The 19,637-nt window shown below is 42.6% G+C and overlaps 1 protein-coding gene across 3 annotated transcripts in view; it reads left to right on the plus strand.

Moving 5' to 3' along the window:
• The window catches only part of CACNA1A (calcium voltage-gated channel subunit alpha1 A), a 289,262-nt gene that overhangs the window by 96,833 nt on the left and 172,792 nt on the right, over positions 1–19,637 (plus strand). For all 3 annotated transcript variants that reach the window (XM_089652658.1, XM_089652659.1, XM_089652660.1), the window contains exons 9-15: positions 2,973–3,065; positions 5,527–5,736; positions 8,875–8,987; positions 13,152–13,264; positions 15,908–16,039; positions 16,288–16,360; positions 16,445–16,562. In XM_089652658.1, the coding sequence (XP_089508784.1) occupies positions 2,973–3,065; positions 5,527–5,736; positions 8,875–8,987; positions 13,152–13,264; positions 15,908–16,039; positions 16,288–16,360; positions 16,445–16,562 (852 nt within the window). The remainder of the gene's footprint in view (positions 1–2,972; positions 3,066–5,526; positions 5,737–8,874; positions 8,988–13,151; positions 13,265–15,907; positions 16,040–16,287; positions 16,361–16,444; positions 16,563–19,637) is intronic.

The following is a 19,637-nucleotide window of genomic DNA, read 5'->3' on the forward strand; positions in this document are numbered from 1 at the left end:
TTACTTATATCCAATAATCTTTACAGGTATAGATGAAGCAATCTTGCAGTATTAGTCTTGGAGTTACTTCTCCAAATCTAAAAAGCAAAGGTCAAGACAGGCCCAGGGGCGGACTGACAACTCATGGGGCCCCTGGGCAATAGGGGATCATGGGGCCCCTGTGTGCTTGCCCACACTCAAAAAACCCTATAAAAAGGTACCAGGGGCATTTCATGGGGCCCCCTATTGACCCCGGGCCCTCGGGCAGTGCCCAAGTTCTTGAATAGTTAGTCCGCCCCTGGACAGGCCTTTTTCCCAAACTTTGATGTACGCAGTACAGGTAACCTAAATAATGGAGATTATAAATTCACTAGAAACTAGCAACTATATTGTAGTAGTAATGCTCTCACTAGTTTCTAGCCAGCAGATAGGCTAAATAACCCATTTGGCCTACAAAATGGCTGTTTCCTGTGTAGGGGGATAAAAAAATTACATTTTTATTTGCATGTAACTCTCATTCTATCAGTTTCAGACATTGTAGGAAGTATTTGCTCTGGCAGATGCTAAGGCCCTTGCGTCCTTAAAGATTACAATAAAAATGTGGGGCATTAAACAAGTGTTTCTCTTTCGACGTATTATTCATCCATTAATTAACATAACTGGAGTTCTGATCATTTCTAATGCACTTAAGCTGTTTTTAGAACTACCTCTTTGTTAATACATTCTTCCTACATGACACTCCAGCTCTTGAAATTGGGCCTGTCCCCTCTAAAGCCTCACTATAGGTATTTTACTATGACAGACAACATGGCTTACCAATTGTGAGGGCACAGCAAATGGAATGGTACAGGCCGGAGCTTGACTTCAGGAGCTGAAGTCAAAGATTTTAAGAACAGAGAGTCCTGGATTTCAAGACCCCTGGAGTGTTTGCCATGTTACCTAAAAGTAGATGCAGCCATATTTAGGTGTCTGCTTTCCCAGTCTTTAGTCATGCTTTTATGTGACTGTAGCTAATGGCATCTGAAGCTGCACAGTAATGCCAGCAAATTAGTATTTTAGACAGCGATGTAGGTTACATTCATTTGTTAACGAATAGGTATTTCCAAAAAAGTAGGTACTATTTAATCAATTATTCAAGCCTGCCAGATACTCCTCTAAACCAACCATTTTTTTTCAGCAAACCACACCTACTTTGCTAATGCTCACCCATTCTAAAGTACAAATACTGGGAGAGATTGATCCTAGGTTCACATCTGTGCAGGTGGTGCCGCTGCGGATCCGCATGAAAATCCGTGCAGCCGCACCACCCACACAGAGAAATACAGACTCGCGGGTGGGTGCCATTAGTTCTAATGGCACGCCACCCGCACTGGGAACCGGAACCGTACTGGGAACCGAGGTTCCCCGTGTGGACTGTAATGGTGTGAACCTCCTGCACTCAGAATACCTTCAAAAATTAATTAATTGAATAATCACGAGAAGCTGCTCACATTAAATCATATACCAATGATCTTCAGCTTAAACATGTGGAACCAATGTAGCGCTACTCACTTAAATTAAAATAAACATGTGAACCAAAATACCTAATGAATAAATAAGAAATCTATATCCACTAGTGTAAAAACATGCACATAAAGCATATATGTGATAAAATCTAAATAACTAAAGTGAACATAATCATATCATTAAAGAATATTACGTGCTCATTGTAAAAGTATATATATAGATATATATATACATAACACACACAACAACGTGTATTAACACATATACATAAACCCCATAAAGTGAAGAAAATCAAAACATGCATATATGTGAACTCGGTACATGCACATAAAAAATTTATATTTCCGTGTATATAAAGTCCAAACTTAAAGATGATCACACTCAGGTGAACACAAAAAACTCGTGCTGATATTTGTGTATAAAAGTGAGTTGATAGTTGAACTCATCCGAACAACGGCTGAATCAGCCTCTCACCTTAAGGATTCGACCCTTGCGAGTCAAAGCATTTGTTAGGATCCCTCTCACAGATCCTCCAGGTAAGTATCACTCCAAATAACTGCTCATATTGTATATGAATCTCCCCCCAGGGATCCGCACTTCAATACTGGCTCCTTTCTCCAAATAGGATTAAATGCTGCGCCAAACACTCATAGGGAACATAAAACACAAGTTTCCATTGTGTAGTATGTTTATTTTCAAGTGTCACAAATAATAGAAAGCGCACTTACATTAAAAATAATGGTAACAGTTCAGGGCTCCAATCCCACGCTTTTGGATCTAATCTGCATGGCTGTACAAGGGTATACACAGGTGTACCAAAATGGCCGCCACGCCGGAAATACGTCACTACGTTGGGCCAAAATATTCTTTAATTATATGATTATGTTCACTTTAGTTATTTAGATTTTATCACATATATGCTTTATGTGCATGTTTTTACACTAGTGGATATAGATTCCTTATTTATTCCCCATGTGGACTGCATCTTCCAAAGAAGTGCAGGGACTTCTTTCCCTGCGTGTCACGGGCACGGGAGTCCATTCAAATGAATGGGCTCTCGCGCCCGTGCAAAACACGGCCCGCACGGCCACATAGATGTGAACTGGGGGTCCCTAAAACTGCAGCACTCAGAATCTGGTGTAGCTGTACATGGTAGCTAATCAGCTTCTAACTTTAGCTTGTTCAATTAAGCTTTTACAATAAAACCTGGAAGCTGATTGGTTTCCATGCAGAAGTGAGCCTGATTTTGCACTGTTCAGTTTTGGTAAATAACCCCCATTGTTTTTTTATGGAGTGTTGCTACCCATTGTAAATAGCAATATTTTGTTTGTCACTGTCTGTGCTATAAAATGAATATATAATCTGAAATTACATTGATTGATATGGTTTTTATATATTAAAGAAGACTTTTTTTTGTAAAATTGGTAAATTTGTGCAAATTTCAGCCACTCTGTCCTTAAACAAATCCCTTGTTCTTATCTGTACAGGGGCCCTGCGGAGACCCACAATCAAGAAGAACAAAATGGAGCTGCTGAATGCTGATGAGGGAGAGGAGGCCATAGGCGATATCTCTTCAGTGGGTATGTATCTGTTCTCCAGCTCACTGCAGCACTATGAGTTGTTAACAGCCCATGTATACTTATTACCAGTAGTCAATGGCATGCTCCTCACCTAGGACAACTTGCATGGGATTTGTATGCTGTTCCTTTGTTTGTTTGTTTGTTTGTTTGCATTTCCTCACTCAATTCAAAAACATACTAGCACACCTACTAGCTTTAGTCCTACACAGTTTGCTGTGTATATGCATTGCTTTTATAGGGACATTTGATTAACAGATCCTTTAGTTGTAGAGATTGATGTGGCTCTATGTACTCTCTAAAACACTGTGAAATTTAACCACTTGTCCTCCTGAGGATTTACCCCCCTTTCTGACCAGGCCATTTTTTGTGTTACGGCACTGCGTTACTTTAACTGACAATTGCGCGGTCATGCAATGCTGCACCCAAATGAAATTTACATCCTTTTTTTCCCAAGAACTGAACTTTATTTTGGGTGGTATTTGATCGCCTGCACATTTTTAATTTTTTGCGATATGAAAAAAAAAAAAAAACGACAATTTTGAGAAAAAATTGCTATTAAACATATCCAGTAAAAAAAATTTAAAAAATATAATTTTGTCATAAATGTAGGCCAAAATATATTCTGCGACATGTCTTTGCTAAAACAAAATCCCAATACGTGTAAATTAAATGGTTTACTTGAAAGCTATAGTGTTTACAAATGGCGGTATAGATACTGGAATTGTTTTTTTCTTTTAATTTTTACTAGTAAAAAGCGACTTATAGTGGGACTGCGACGGGCATTCTGACACTGGGGGGAACTGACTTGGTGTCACTGACATCCCCAGTGACACCAATACAGTGATCAGTGCTAAAAAAAAAGCAGTGACACTGTACTAATGGTACTGGGAAGGAATGGGTTAACATGAGGGGCGATCAAAGGGTTAACTGTGTGCTGGGAGTGTTTTACATAGGGAGCCGTGTCAGTGTGCTTCACTGTAAGCACACTGCTTTGGATGGCAGCCATCCAAAGCAGTGTGCCCGAGCTGACAGGGAGGAGAACTATTAGTAAACAAAACAGTTCTCCCCGTTGAAGATCGTTGGAAATCACCGGGCGCCGGCAAGTAATCACCGGCCGTTACCCGGTGATTGACAGTGAATGGAGAAAAACTGAAAATGGAGAAAAACTGGGGGAGAAGAGAAACATTGGAATACTAGTCAGTACCAGCATGCAAAAGTGTATTTGGTTTGGAAGAATAAATCACCTCTAGTGTTGGGTGTCCTACATGTGTGGATGTTGCTGCGTTATAGAAAACTATTAGAATAGTTTTTCACATTTTTGAATGGGGTGCCTCAAGATTGTCCATAACTTTAACCTCCTTAGCGGTATTCCCGAGTGTAGCTCGGGGTAAAATTTGAGTACCAAGAGTGGTAACCCCGAGCTACACTCGGGCTTACCATGCGGCGTTGCTCTGGGGATCCCTGCAGCACTTACCTTGTCCTTCGCTCCCGCGATGTGTCCCCTGCAGCGTCCCTGGCCATCTCCTCCGGCCGATGCCGGCATCCGGCTTCCGTGTTCCGGTCCCTGTGATGTCGGGACGTACGGGCGCCGGAACCGGCGGCAAATTTGAAATTTTTAAAAAATGTCATTTTTGCTGTCATTGCTGTTTCAACCCATTTCACATATATTTTGTCCCTACTGCTTTGTCCGGCGCCCTGCCTGCATTTTGACTGTTCTTTCTGCCTGGAAACTTAGAAAAGTCCATGGCGTCCAAAAAGCGTCCCTTTAGGTCAAAAGCGGTTTTAGACCAGCTAGAGAACAGCGATAGTAAATCAGAACCACTTGCAGAATTGAGTGATAATGATTCGTGGGGGAAATTCGTCATCAGACACTGAAAACGATTCTGCGACTTTGCTCAGCGATGTGCGAATTTGCCTCTGTATTTCAAATTTCAGTGTTTTTGGTTTGATTATATTATTGAATTAAATTTATTATTATTATATTATTATTTTTTATGATTATTTATTCAATTATAATTTATGATTTCGTGTTTCAAGTTTTATCCCACCCGGGATGTTTACTAGACTCTTGTTCGGACAGATTTCAGTGAGTTATTCCTAAAAATTACAGCCTACAATAAAAAACTACATATCTCCATGCAAAGAAATGGTACCGCTTTCAGCACAAAAAATCGGAAAGAATCATACCGCTGAGGAGGTTAAAGGGTGCCTCGGGACTATTCATAATTTAAAAGGGTGCCTTGACTGAAAAAAGGTTAAGAAACAGTGGCCTAGACTAAGGATTCAAGGGTCTCTACAGTGACAAAGAAATAAAGCTGCAAAATAACAGATATTTGGAGAAAACATATAGGCAGAGTAGTATTGTGAGCTTAGATCCTTTCTGGAACATGTCAGGTTCACTTTAAGCCGATGGTTACAGTTATGTATTTCTTCACATCTTCTTTTCTGTCTCTACCCACAGGCTCCCCTTTTGCCCGTGCCAGTATTAAAAGTGCCAAGATGGAGAACTCTTCATATTTACACAAAAAGGAAAGACGCCTACGTTTCTACATTCGGCGTATGGTGAAGACTCAGGCTTTTTACTGGGTGGTTTTAGGCCTCGTAGCTCTAAACACGCTGTGCGTGGCGATTGTGCACTACGGCCAGCCTGAACAGCTAACTAATTTTCTCTGTGAGTTGCTGCATTACTTCTGTGACTTTGCTTTAAAACTGCAAAACAAGCTTTTCACTTTAGAGAGCAGCTTCTAAGTTATTTTTCACACATAAGACATTCCTTCCAGTAATTGTTCATGCATGCTGTGTTCTGCTCTGTATTTGTCGGTGAGGTTGTGAGATGATTGGCATTACAGAAGCCATATGTTATATGGACCCCTTTCAGAGGAGATGCTGTATAAGACCTTTAGAACTGGGATTGAGAGAAAAGGAAACATACATGATTTGAAGGTGGTGGCAGAGATTGGAAAATATGGGAGGAAGTAACAACAGATTTAGGAATACATATACAAGTTAGTGATTATTGATATCTTTTAACATAGAGGTGGGCAGCACAGTGGCTAAATGGTTAGCGCTTCCGCCTGGCAGTACTCGGGTCGTTGGTTCGAATCCCAGCCACGGCACCTCCTGCCTGGAGTTTGCATGTTCTCCCTTTGCCTGTGTGGGTTTCCTCCAGGTACTCCGGTTTCCTTCCACACTCCAAAGACATGCTGGTAGGTGAATTGGCTCCTGTCTAAATTGTCCCTAGTATGTGTATATATGAATGTAAGTTAGGGACCTTAGATTGTACACCCCTTGAGGGTTAGGGACTGATGTGAATGTACAATATATATGTAAAGCGCTGCATAAATTGACGGCGCTATATAAGTACCTGAAATAAATTTAAAAAAAGAGATAAACATATAGCAGTATACTGTTCTTGCTTAGCCCCCACCCCCAAAATGGGACTTAACACACTGCCTGCATAGCATCTGTCTGTTTTTTTTGATCAGCCAGGAGATGGATTGAAACAAAGTGAACGGATTCCCCCATCCACACATGCTATGTGGGTGGAGGAATCCTCCCTTTTGTGCCATTGTATTCTGACTCCTGCGCTGTCAGATAACCGTGATCAGCGGCTGCAGTCGCCTGGCTGCAAGCCAGGCTGATCGACATCAAATTCTGTTGAGTGGAAACAGCCATAGTTGGACTGAAATTCAGCTGGTCCCTGCTGAACCAGCCAAATGTCACTCCATCTATGGGCAGCTGAAGATCCACCCTGTGTTTTCTTGCAACAAGGTCTCACTAGAAAGGTACCAGAAAACAATTACACAACAGAATAAATCACCTGGCTGCTTACTTGCTTGGATTACATTAGAGCAGTTACAGAAGGGGAGAGTTAAAACAGAAAGAAAACAAATATATACCTTGCCCATTACTTAACTAAAAGTGTATGTTCAGACATTACACAAATTTACCCCCGCTACCTCTATGACCTCTTCCCATATAATGTTTTATTTTATTTTTCTCCTGTGGTGAAAAACATCTTTCATTACTCTCTGTGACATCATCACCAGGATTATAACATTCTTGTAGGGGCAGCTGCTGAGAACTTGGCTCCTATTGCCGACGACACCCAAATTTACCTCTCCAGCCCCCACCTTACCCCCTCACTCTCTGCCCGCATCGCCCACCTCCTAAACGACATATCAGACTGGATGTCGCTCCATTTCCTCAAACTTAACCTATCCAAAACCGAGCTCCTGGTCTTTTCCCCCCCCCCGTGCCCCCCCCATCCTCTCCATCACTACTAACAACGCCACCATCTCTCCCACCCCACACGCCAAAGTCCTGGGTGTCACCCTGGACTCCCACCTCTCCTTCCTACCCCACATCCAACTGCTATCTAGATCTTGCAGGCTCCACCTCCGCAACATCTCCAAGATACGCACATTCCTCACCCCAGACACCACCAAACAACTCGTACACTCCCTCATCATCTCACGCCTGGACTATTGCAACTCCCTTCTCACCGGCCTACCCAAACGAACACTATCCCTACTCCAGTCGATCCTACACTCAGCGGCCAGACTCATCCACCTCACTAAGCGCTCCACATCTGCCTCCCCCCTCTGCCAATCCCTTCATTGGCTCCCGATTGCCCAACGCATCAAGTTCAAGCTGCTAACCCTGACCTACAAGGCCACTCACAATGCCGCCCCGAACTACATAACTGACCTGATACCCAGATACTACCCTACCCGTGCCCTCCGCTCCTCACAGGACCTCCTGCTCTCTAGCTCTCTGGTCTCCTCCTCCCACGCCCGATTGCAGGACTTCTCTAGGACCTCCCCCATCATCTGGAACTCCCTACCCCAATCCATCAGAATGTCACCTACCCTCCTCACCTTCAGGCGCACCCTGAAAACCCTCCTCTTCAGGGAAGCCTACCCCAACCTCACCTAACACACGACCTCACCTAACAATTAATCCCCCACTCCACCCACCACTCCATCCCCCACAGCCATCTCCTCCTGTGCCACCTTCCCCTCCCTCCTAGATTGTAAGCTTGAAAGAGCAGGGCCTTCGAACCCCTCGTGTATTGTATTGTTACTGTCTTGTCTCATGTTCTGTCCCCCTTGCTACTGTACAGCGCTGAGCATACCCTTTGGCGCTATATAAATACTGTATAATAATAATAATATTGACATAGGTACTCCTCATCTCCCAAGAGCCCTTTTCTTACACATAGTGTGTGAACCGGCCTATGGGAGTCACAGTAGCATTGTTTTGCTGGGAAGGAAATTAATGTTTTTATGAGGAATTGGACACAGAAGAGGAAGCTGTGGGGAATAGGTGGAGTTCTTTGCTGCGGCAGACAGAACTGATTGGGATTTCAGTGCAGCAGAGGCGCTGTGTTAACAACTCAAACAGGAAGTTAGAAAGTCAGGAGCACACTGGATTTCTGGCAGATCAGAGTGTATTTTGCTATACTTGCAGTGATTTGAAAGGGATAAAGCATCAGGAAATCTGCATGTACAGTATTACTGTGTTGTACTGATAAGGTTTTCTTTTTTTTCTTTTTTAATTTTGCCCTGACATACAATTCTAATAACTGCAAATGACTCCTGTGTTTAAGTGTTTGAAAGAGAAGTGTCTGTGTTACTCACACCTACCAATTTCTTTTATTTTCTAACTTGTCATGACAGGAAAAATCTGCCTGCTTCCTATTAATAATACAGACAAACACTTTCCTTTTAGCTGCTACCAGTAAATATGTATAACACAGAAGTGGAAATGCGGAAAGATCTGATAATCTTCTGCTCTCTTCTTGCAGACTATGCAGAATTCATTTTCCTTGGGCTCTTTATGTCCGAAATGTTTATAAAAATGTACGGTCTTGGAACCAGGCCTTATTTTCATTCATCGTTTAACTGCTTTGACTGTGCCGTAAGTATAATTTTATTAAAATATACACAGATAAGTACTGGAATATATATTTTGGTCTTGTAGAAGTAAGTTGCTTCTGCAGCTGTAAGAATACGGTCACTTCATTTAATTACATGTGAACAATTATTTTAATTAGATAAACTTACTAAACCCATTTAGGTTTTTTTTTTCAAATGCTCAAAGAATAGCTGCTTGGACTTGCTTAAAGCACCACTATCATAAAAAAAAATGTATTCTGACAAGTGCTGCTAATACATAATAATGACAGTATTCAGTATATGAATAATACGGCCAGAGGTGCCTGAGCATTATGCAGCACAAGTTACAGTGCCTTGAAAAAGTATTGATACCCCTTGAAATCTTCCACATATTGTCATGTTACAACCAAAAACATAAATGTATTTTAATGGGATTGGATGTGATAGACCAACACAAAGTGGCACATAATTGTGAAATGGAAGAAAAATTATAAATGGTTTTCGACATTTTATACAAATAAATATCTGAAAAGTGTGGCGTACATTTGTATTCAGCCCCCCGGAGTCAATACTTTGTAGGACCCCCTTTTGCTGCAATTCCAGCTGCAAGTCTTTTTGGGGATGTCTCTACCAGCTTTGCACATCTAGAGAGGGACATTTCTGCCCATTCTTCTTTGCAGAATAGCTCAAGCTCTGTCAGATTGGATGGAGAGCGTCTGGGAACAGCAATTTTCCAGTCTTGCCACAGATTCTTAATTGGATTTAGGTCTGGACTGTGACTGGGCCATTCTAACACATGAATATGCTTTGATCCAAACCATTGCATTGTAGCTCTGGCTGGATGTTTACAGTGATTGTACTGCTGGAAGGTGAACCTCCACCCCGGTCTCAAGTCTTTCGCAGAACAGGTTTTCTTCTGAGATTGACCCTGTACTTTCTCAAGGCACTGTAAAACGTAAGGCTACTTTCACACAAAGTTTCCTTACCCTTCTGCCCCCCAAATCAGGTGTTAGACAAATCACTATACTTACCTAGATTTCACTCTGAGGCCTATGGCATTGTTTACATTCCTTGACGAGGTCAGTGTTCCTGCATGCACAATTCAGCCCCATCTAATTCTATGGGATTGGTAGACAGAAGTCAATTCGTCTTCCAGCCAAGCTGAGCATGCAAAAACATTGAATCAGGAAGCTGCCAGAGAAATGTAAACAATATTGTGGGCCTCAGTGCAAGATTTAGGTAAATATACTAGGGGAGAATGTGCTAAGAAAAGGGTAAGGCAAGTTTGTGTGAAAGTTTCTTTAATATTTCCAACCAAATTTAGGACCAGTTTGTTCTGAACAAAACAATGTATATGTCACCGGAATGCAGTAAGTAGTTGCAAAGATATGTATAGTTTTTCTAATACATGTCAAAGTTGCAAAACTCGATTTGAGCATTAAAAAATAAGTTCACCTTTAGTAACATGTGATATGGATATTCAGGGTGTAACCTATGATGTTACTAAAGTACCTGCCGGCACCCCAATCCTCCATTGGGTTGGAGTGCCGACCAAACGGTCACGTGTGGCTCCGCCCACGCGGCCACATCATTCATTCACAGTTTAATGTGAATGAATAGACTACATATACCATCTTCCATTGCGGCTAACAGCCTGTAGTTCTCAATGAACTGTGAGGGTTCATTGTTCTTCCTGAGCTTTGGTGGCTGCCTGTCCATATGGGAGGTATGGGGGGACAGCTGTACTGACAGTCTGCAGGATCTTAACAGGTTCCTGAGAAAAAAACATAATAAATGCACATTTTTTGATCTACAAAAAATGTGCATGTATTTTTTTAAAAAGGTGAACTTTAAAGTGTTACTAAACCCAGGACCCTGCATTCACTCTATCTGGTGCAGAGTGTCTCCACACCAGGGGCGGACTGACAACTCATGGGGCCCCCGGGCAATAGGGGATCATGGGGCCCCTGTGTCCTTGCCCAAACTCAAAAAAGCCTATGAAAAAGGTACCAGGGGCATCTCATGGGGCCCCCTACTGACCCCAGGCCCTCGGGCAGTGCCCGAGTTTCCAAATGGTCAGCCCGCCCCTGCTCCACACATATGTCTTATCAGGAGATAAAAGGGGGACACTGGAAGAAGGGGATAATCAGAGAAGTCAGGATCAAACAGCCTTTTTACACAATACAGAGGATTAACCCCTTAGGTTCCACAGTGAGCATAACAAGCATGCTTTACTACATATACAGACTGATTTTGCTGTTGTGGGTTTAGTGACACTTTAAGTTTAGTTTTTTCATTAAGAGGTTAAAGTGATTCTGTCCCTTCCCCAAATAGGTAAGCAATAAGAGTCTTTTATTGCAGGGATTTTTTTTAGAACAGTGAGTCTGAACTTTGCTCTACAGCAGAATCTTCAGCACTGCTAGGAGTGTTGAATATCTGGTCCTGTGCTGCATGCTGTGGTTCCATCTGTTAATCCCTACATCCCTACTGTGTCCTGTAGTAACAAAGGGGCCAGTGGATGGAATCTCAGTGTGTGGCAGTGGTTGCAGGCATCCAGCACAAATACTGAAGATTCTGCTGGAGACCGTAGCTCTTGAAGTTCAGAATCACCACAGACATTTAAACAGAGTCTGGAGCATTTGGCACAGCTCTGATGTGGTGACTTCAGTTGATTACCCAACATGGCTGTACCCACTAAAGCTGGCCATAGATGAGTCAGTAGATCAAATTCTGTTCAACCTCAGTGCCCATACATAGATCAAAATTTGACCAGTTCCCTGCTGAGCCAGCCGAATTTTAATCCATGTATGGCCAACAGTAATGCCTGGTACACACATTCAGTTTTTTCTTTTGTTCAACCCAGCGGGAGAGATCGTGAACTAACTAACCATACTAACTCTTCCTGTACTTTTGTGTTCTGACAGGTGGATGCCCCACCCCGCTAGAACACACTAATCAGCACCAGGGGTGGACTGACTATTCGTGCACTCAGGCACTGCCCGAGGGTCCGGGTCAGTAGGGGGCCCCATGAGATGCCCCTAGTACCTTTCATAGGCTTTTTTGGGTGTGATTTGAGTGTGGGTGAGGACACAGGGGCCCCATGATCCCCTATTGCCCAGGGGCCCCATGAGTTGTCAGTCCGCTCCTGACCAGCACTCACAACTATTGGCTGTGAGCGGTGACCGGATGCTGGTTTTCCAGCATGTCCCTTTGACAAAAACCGGTCCTTAAACTGGCTTCTTTCAGAAGCACAGCTGTACACACAGGCCGAACGTTGGCTGGTTTCTGTTGAACCAGCCGATATTTGTCCCTTGTGTAACAGCCTTAAGGGTTATATTGTAACAATAATCCGGAACCTGTTAGATAAAATAATAATCTAATCAGTGAGCTGCTGCATTGTTTTCTTAAAGAAGGTATCTATTGTGGGATGTAGGATAATCCTGTTAATAGCGGCCTGCAGGTGTGTTCCATGATGAATGCTGCTGTCAGTATTCATGAACACTCTACTCAGTGTTAAAACAGGAAATAAAACACCTGTGGAATATCCAGAAATAGAGTGTCAGTGAATATTGACATCTGTATATTCAAATTGTGTCTTTGGTGGACATCGGATCTGCTACAGGCAGTAAAATAATTCCTGTGCACTAGGGCAGGGGTGGGCAACTGTGGCCCTCCAGCTGTTGGTGAACTACAAATCCCATTATGCCTCTGCCTTTGGGAGTCATGCTTGTAACTGTCAGTTTTGCAATGCCTCATTGGACTTGTAGTTCTACAACAGCTGGAGGGCCACAGTTGCCCACCCCTGCACTAGGGGGTATATTTACTAAACATGGAGAGTGCAAAATCTGGTGCATCTGTGCATAGAAACCAATGAGCTTCCAGGTTTTATAGCCAAAGCTTAACTGAACAAGCTGAAGTTAGAAGCTGATTGGCTCCCCTGCACAGAAGCACCGGATTCTGAGTGCACCAGTTTTAGTAAATCTATCCCTATTTGTCTTCTTGCTCTCACACAGTGTCCAGGTACACTAAAAGTAGCACAACCCGCACTACAAATAAACATCATGAGATATCCTATTGATTCAGTGAGCACCACAGAGACACCAGGCAGTTCACTGTTGCTGCCAATTGCCCTTATCTGTATACATGTGTGCTTCCCGCAAATAAGTGCTTGTTTTATTCTGTCCAGGTTATCACTGGGAGTATATTTGAGGTCATTTGGGCAATGGTGAAGCCTGGAACCTCTTTTGGGATCAGCGTCTTAAGAGCCCTCCGCTTGCTGCGCATTTTCAAGGTTACAAAGTAAGTGACTCGGACTCTACTGCTTTTCTAAGACTTTTTCTTGCGGGGCGGGGTTTTAGGGTCATGTGACTGCCGTGATTCGCTGTCACGGCAGTCACATGATCGGAAAAGGTTGAAAGAGGAGATCGGGACCCTTCCGAGAGTACCGTATGTGTGTGCTGGGAGCATGCAGGGCACGTGCTCTCAGCACATGTGTTTTTTTAATAGAAGCAAATGTGCGGCCGCTCGCCGTCCAGGCCCAGACGCCGGGAGACCGCATATTTGCGGTCGCCCAGCGCCAAGAGGTTAAGGCAAAAAAAACCTTCTGTCTGATCAGCTTTCCCCCAACACCCCCTAAATACCTGCCTTAGCAGCACTGCTCCCTCTCTCCTTCCTCACAAGACTCTTGGCAGCCTTAGTTCCTGCTGCTGTCAATAAAATCCTGTGAGGAGGGGGAAGGGCCAAGCCACACTGTATGTGTCAATAGACAAACACAGTCTGGCTCGAGACTGAACCTGCACAAGTGCCCCCATAGCAAACTTTTAGAATCACTTTAAATAGACGAGGGGGGCAAAGAAAAATTATCCATGGGTAAGACTGCAAAACAATGTGAGGACTGAAAAAAATTATTCATGTTTAAAGCAGTAGTAAACTGCGACCTTTTTAACAAAACCCCCCTGCAAGACAATAGCACAATGTGCTAGTATGCATCGCATACTAGCACATTATGTGAAACTTACCTTAAAACGAAGCCCCCCAGCAACGTGCTTTCACCACTGACAGGGCTTCCATTCTCACCTGGTCCTTCTTCTGGGTTCATGGGCTCTAGCGGCGTGAATGGCCAAGCCGCGATGACGTCACTTTTTACAGCACACAGCTCTGAAGGAGAGCTGTTGTTCCTTTACAAGTAAATATCTCCTAAACAGTGCACGTTTAGGAGATATTTACAATACCTACTGGTAATACCTGTAGGTAGAACTGAAAAAATGACTTTACCACCACTTTAACTGTAGGTGGAAATGACACAACAAGTCAGCTGTATATATGATGGGCACTCTCCTACTTTGACGCTTAATTGATGAGCCCATTATGTCTCCAGGAGGCTGAACATTGATACCAGGTGTACCCCCACAGTTCCATACCCTTCTCTCTCATTTTGCAGCCCAGTTGTTATCTTACCTTTTAATTCATAGCCAATTGCTGTTTTTTCCTGCTGCATTTAATAAGGATTTGTTTGTGGGAGAGCACTGCCTCTGTTCCAAGATTAATGTTAGCTGTCTGAGAACCTAGTTATGCCGCCAAGTATAACGCCCTTGGGTGAGGCTCACTGAACATTCTGTTAGAATGTTCCTTAGTGATGCAGGTGCTTGACTGAGAAAGCAAGCAGAATCTTTTCCCCTCAATGCTTCAGTTTCTGGAGCATAGTCAGAAGTGGCTCTGGTGACAAAACTTAACTGAGATCCCTCCATCTCCCAGATGTCGTGCCAACGGAGCTACATCTTGTCAGGGCTTTCTCAGTTACTTCATTGGCCTAGCTTGAACATTAAGACAACCTTTTGTTGCTCTATTTCTTCCTCTCTTCACACCTCCCCTACCACAAGCTGTCTCTATTGATGATGCTACTGCTGCATTTATTATCATGATATCAATTTCACCTAAGGTTTAGGCTGGATCCACATATTCATGTTGTGGTAACAAGTGAACCACACTGTGTTATATGTCACTTTGAATGCCACCCCAATGCACATCCCCAAACAACGGGACAATGATTTAGCTTGCCACCTCCCACCTATATGTTGTGATGTACTGGAAAAAAAGGCAGGTACATTGTGTTGTGCTTTGGAAGCCTGTTTAGAATGAATGGACTGCCTTACCATAACACACGGTAACACACGGGATAACATACCACAAAGATGTGAATCTTGCCTTGGGTTCAGAGTATGTCTTTAAATTCAGTTTACGTTTCATGCTTGTGGATTAGGCTACAGCTTAAATGGCTAGTGGTGGTAAAGTCATTTTTTCAGTTCTACCTACAGGTAAGCCTATGAGATATGAGCAATATGTTCTGGTGTGTTGGCAGCCCATCCATTTGATGCATAACACTCATTAATATGCGTGCGGAAACTCAAAAAAACAGAACGGAAAGGAGTAAAGGGGGGGCAAAAAGGTTGGAATTAAGGTTATGTTTGGTAAGTTAGTAGTCAGCTCACTTTGCATGTGGTTCCTTATCCACATTCAGAATTATAAACTATATGAAGAAAATTGTTTTTTTTTCTCCATGCCACCCCCCCGCCATTTCTCTGTAAGCAGAGCTTGTGATGCATATGCAGAGGTATGCTTTCTTAGTGTCCACTCTTCGAGCGGCAGCAGCTATACCCATACGTTGGTGAGCTTTTTGCCTTCCTGATTAAACCCACTTAGCTATGAAATGCACAGAACGATTTTATTATCTCAACATATACACCTTGCATTTAGAAGAAGCATGGGAAAAGTTACCGGTAGTTATGATAAATTATAAAAAGGTTATCTTATATTGCTATATTAGATGCAAAGCTTGGGTCAGCTAAATTTTTCATTTAATTAAAAATATCTGATTTCAGATTATTGAGGCATGTCTTTCTCTTCCATTTTCATCTTATTCTCATTTTTTTTTTCAATGTGCAGATATTGGGCATCCCTCCGTAACCTGGTGATCTCCCTTCTGAGCTCAATGAAATCCATCATCAGCTTGCTATTCCTGCTCTTCCTTTTCATTGTGGTCTTTGCCTTACTGGGGATGCAGCTGTTTGGTGGACAGTAAGTAGCTGTATGTGCAAAGCGGAATATGTGATGATGGGATGACGTGATGTTGACCTGCATTTTCTAGTAACAGACACAAAAAGAGAAAGCTGCAGGCATAAGACTTTTGGGAAGGACAAAAGCTAAAGATAGGTGACAGATGTCACATGACTTTCTCTAGTTTACCTTCTGCAGATCCATCTGTCTGCCCACCAGGTGCTCAGAGTAATAGCTGTGCATAATAACATCTTTTTTTTTGTTAACAGGTTTAATTTTGATGACAAAACCCCCTCTACAAACTTTGATAACTTTCCTGCAGCAATAATGACTGTGTTCCAGGTATGGGAACTGGTTATGTCATTAACATTAAGTATGTTTATCTATTTTTACAAACTCACCCTTCCTGGTTTTCCTCACTTTTAGATACTGACTGGGGAGGACTGGAATGAAGTAATGTATGATGGCATCAAGGCTCAGGGTGGGGTCAAATCAGGAATGGTATTCTCCATCTATTTCATCATTCTGACTCTTTTTGGAAACTGTATCCTTTATACAATCCTTCCTGTACCAATGTCCACAGAAAAGAATAAAGAATTTCATGTGTTATAGGTGAGCAAAACTGTACTGCAGTCTGTAGTCCAAGATCCAGTTAAACCTCTGTTGGCTCTGCTATCTTGTCCCATGCATACCACAGAGGAGGTAAAGTCAGATGCAAGTCAAAGACACCCTTGCTTTTCCTGTGACGGCCATATGCTATGGCTCTCTGCCAGGGGCGGACGGACCATTTGGAAACTCAGGCACTGCCCGAGGGCCCGGGGTCAGTAGGGGGCCCCATGAGATGCCACTGGTACCTTTTTCATAGGCTTTTTTGAGTTTGGACAAGGACACAGGGGCCCCATGATCCCCTATTGCCCGGGGGCTCCATGAGTTGTCAGTCCGCCCTGCTCTCTGCATACATTAGCACTTTTGACAAAATATTCAAACTGTTGTATTAGTAACTGTGCAGTTTTGTCTGCTTAGCGTACACATGTTGGTGGAACACCTGTTGGAGAGGATTGTAAAGATGCCATTATGTTTACATGAAAAATTCCCATTAGGCTTTTCTTAAAGCTGCAAGCAGATATAAATTTTTTTTTAATGGATTGTATTAATTTAAAAAACAATTAAATGTATATTTAAATGCAAGTATTGTAAGTATCTGAATTTGACTTGGTATTAGCCCATTTTAGTCTCTTGTACAGTACATGGGGGGGGGGGGGGGGGCAGCACTAGGGACCACCCAGATGTGTGGCACTGACAGGGAGCATGCGGACTTGAGGAGAGTGAGCAGATAATTTAACATATCAATCAGCTGTAGCTCCTTAATTGTTTAATCAAAGGCTGGGGGTAGGGAGGTGACCAGGTTGAATTGCTTAACTGCATTACCAAATAGTCAGGTCACCAACCTAGATCTACCAAATAGGTAAAGCAATTCAGTGTATGATTTTATATTTCAATATATTTATTAAGAATTTTTAGAAACATTATACAGAAAGACAGGAGATGCAACATGCCGAGTTGCAAAACATAAACAATAAGACAGTAAATTCAAGTACAATGTGTAGCAACATAACAGAATCGACCAATAAAGCGTAATGAGGAATACACTGGTAGCATAAACAAAGTTTGGTCGATTATGAGCAAATTGCTCCATAAACAAGGTGGTATGAATAATATCATTAAAATAATAGACAAACATATAGAGAACGAAAAAATGAGGAAAGAACTGAAGAAGAAAGTAAAGAGTAAAACTCAGAAAAATAATAAGAAGGAGGGCCAGCCAAGAGTCCATTAAATAGCAGAAATATACCGAATCCATGGATCTCAAGTGCTCCCAAATTTAGAAGTATTGTTGTTAAGAATACTAGTAAATTTATCATTAATCATAATCCAATTAAGTTTCTGCTTAACTAATTCCAGCGAAATTGTTGATTGTTTCCAACGTTTGGCTATCGTAATTCTCGCCGCCAACAGGATACAAAGAATCAGTTTAACCAATTTCTTAGGAATATCAGTGGGCAATAAATGAAATAGAGTTATTTCAGGGGATCGACAAATATTAACCCCCGTTACCGAATAAAGGAAATTAAATAAATGGATCCAAAACCTAGGCACCACAGGGCATTTCCACCATATGTGGAGTATAGTACCCTCGTGTCCACAATGTCGAAAAAAGCTGGGTGACACAGAATCAGTGTATGATTTTAATTGTGCATTTAGTTTATCGGGAGGTCAGGTTTAGGTTTCTTGGACAAGCCACATGTAGTGTCATACAATCACCATAGTCTTGTCAGTTATAATAGGATACTCCAGTATGTACAGTTAGGAAATTTGGTAGACATGCTTTAAATATATGTTTAAAGGACAAGCTTAAAACTCTGAAGATTAGAAGGCAGCCATGGTGTGAAGTGGCACTCAAACTGTGGCCAGTAGTGGCTTTTTGCTGGCCTTATTCAGCTCTTGTAGAATTTATCCTTGTGTGATACCAAAGGGCACTATTTCTCCCTCTGTCACCAGTGATGAGCACTGTTCCTTCCACTGACACAAACAATGCAGCAAATTTCCTTCCACTGGCACCAAAACTAGGGTACAATTATTCCACCTGACACTAATGATGGGCAAAATTCCTCCCACTGATACAAACAATGGGGCATTAATTGTCCCACTAACAGCAATGATAGGGCAATATTCTTCCCAGTGATGGCAGTGATGGGGGATTATTTCTCCCATGGACACCTCTTTGGGACTTCTTTTTTTGTTGTCATTGTGGTTTTTTTTTGTGTAGGGATACTTGTAGGGGCGGACTGACAACTCATGGGGCCCCCGGGCAATAGGGGATCATGGGGCCCCTGTGTCCTTGCCCACACTCAAAGCAAACCCAAAAAGCCTATGAAAAAGGTGCCAGGGGCACTTCATGAGGCCCCCTACTGACCCCTGGCCCTCGGGCAGTGCCCGAGTGCTCGAATGGTCAGTCCGCCCCTGGTTACTTGTCAAATTGATATTTTGATAGTGTTCAATAAATATTTTTCTAAGCCACAGATTGTTCTCTTTGGGACTTCTTTTTTTGATGGTCTTTTAAAATAATGTTCCATTGTTTGTGCTATACACCAACAATGGAACATTATTCTTTCTCCCACTGACCACTGATGCCGAGGCATTTTCTACTTCCACTGACGTGGTCTGGTCCACCTAAATAATGAAGAACATTGAGATGGCCCTTTGTTTTGAAAGTCTGGGGATCCCAGGTGTTGCAGGTGATGAATTACATAGGTGCAGCTGGAGAAGCCCCAGAAATGAGTAGACATTAATTAAACTTGAGTTTGAGAGGTGTTCATCATTAGGTAGGAGGTCATGGGTGGGGAGGTAGGTGGAAATCAAAGACGAGCAGTAAGGCCGGCCATAAATGTGTCGATTTTCGAACGATTTTTAGTTTGAAAATCAGACCTAAGAGTAATCGTCTGATTTTCGCTCTGTTAGTGGGGCAATGGCGCCAGCTGATTTTCGTGGTTCCTCCCAATTTTGTTTATCGGGCATGCTGGCATCATTGGATTACAGAACGAATGTTTTCAATCGAAAA

Source organism: Staurois parvus, unplaced genomic scaffold (assembly GCF_062004578.1).
Source record: "Staurois parvus isolate SC_StPar_1 unplaced genomic scaffold, SC_StPar_1.0 ptg000689l, whole genome shotgun sequence".
NCBI lineage: Eukaryota > Metazoa > Chordata > Amphibia > Anura > Ranidae > Staurois > Staurois parvus.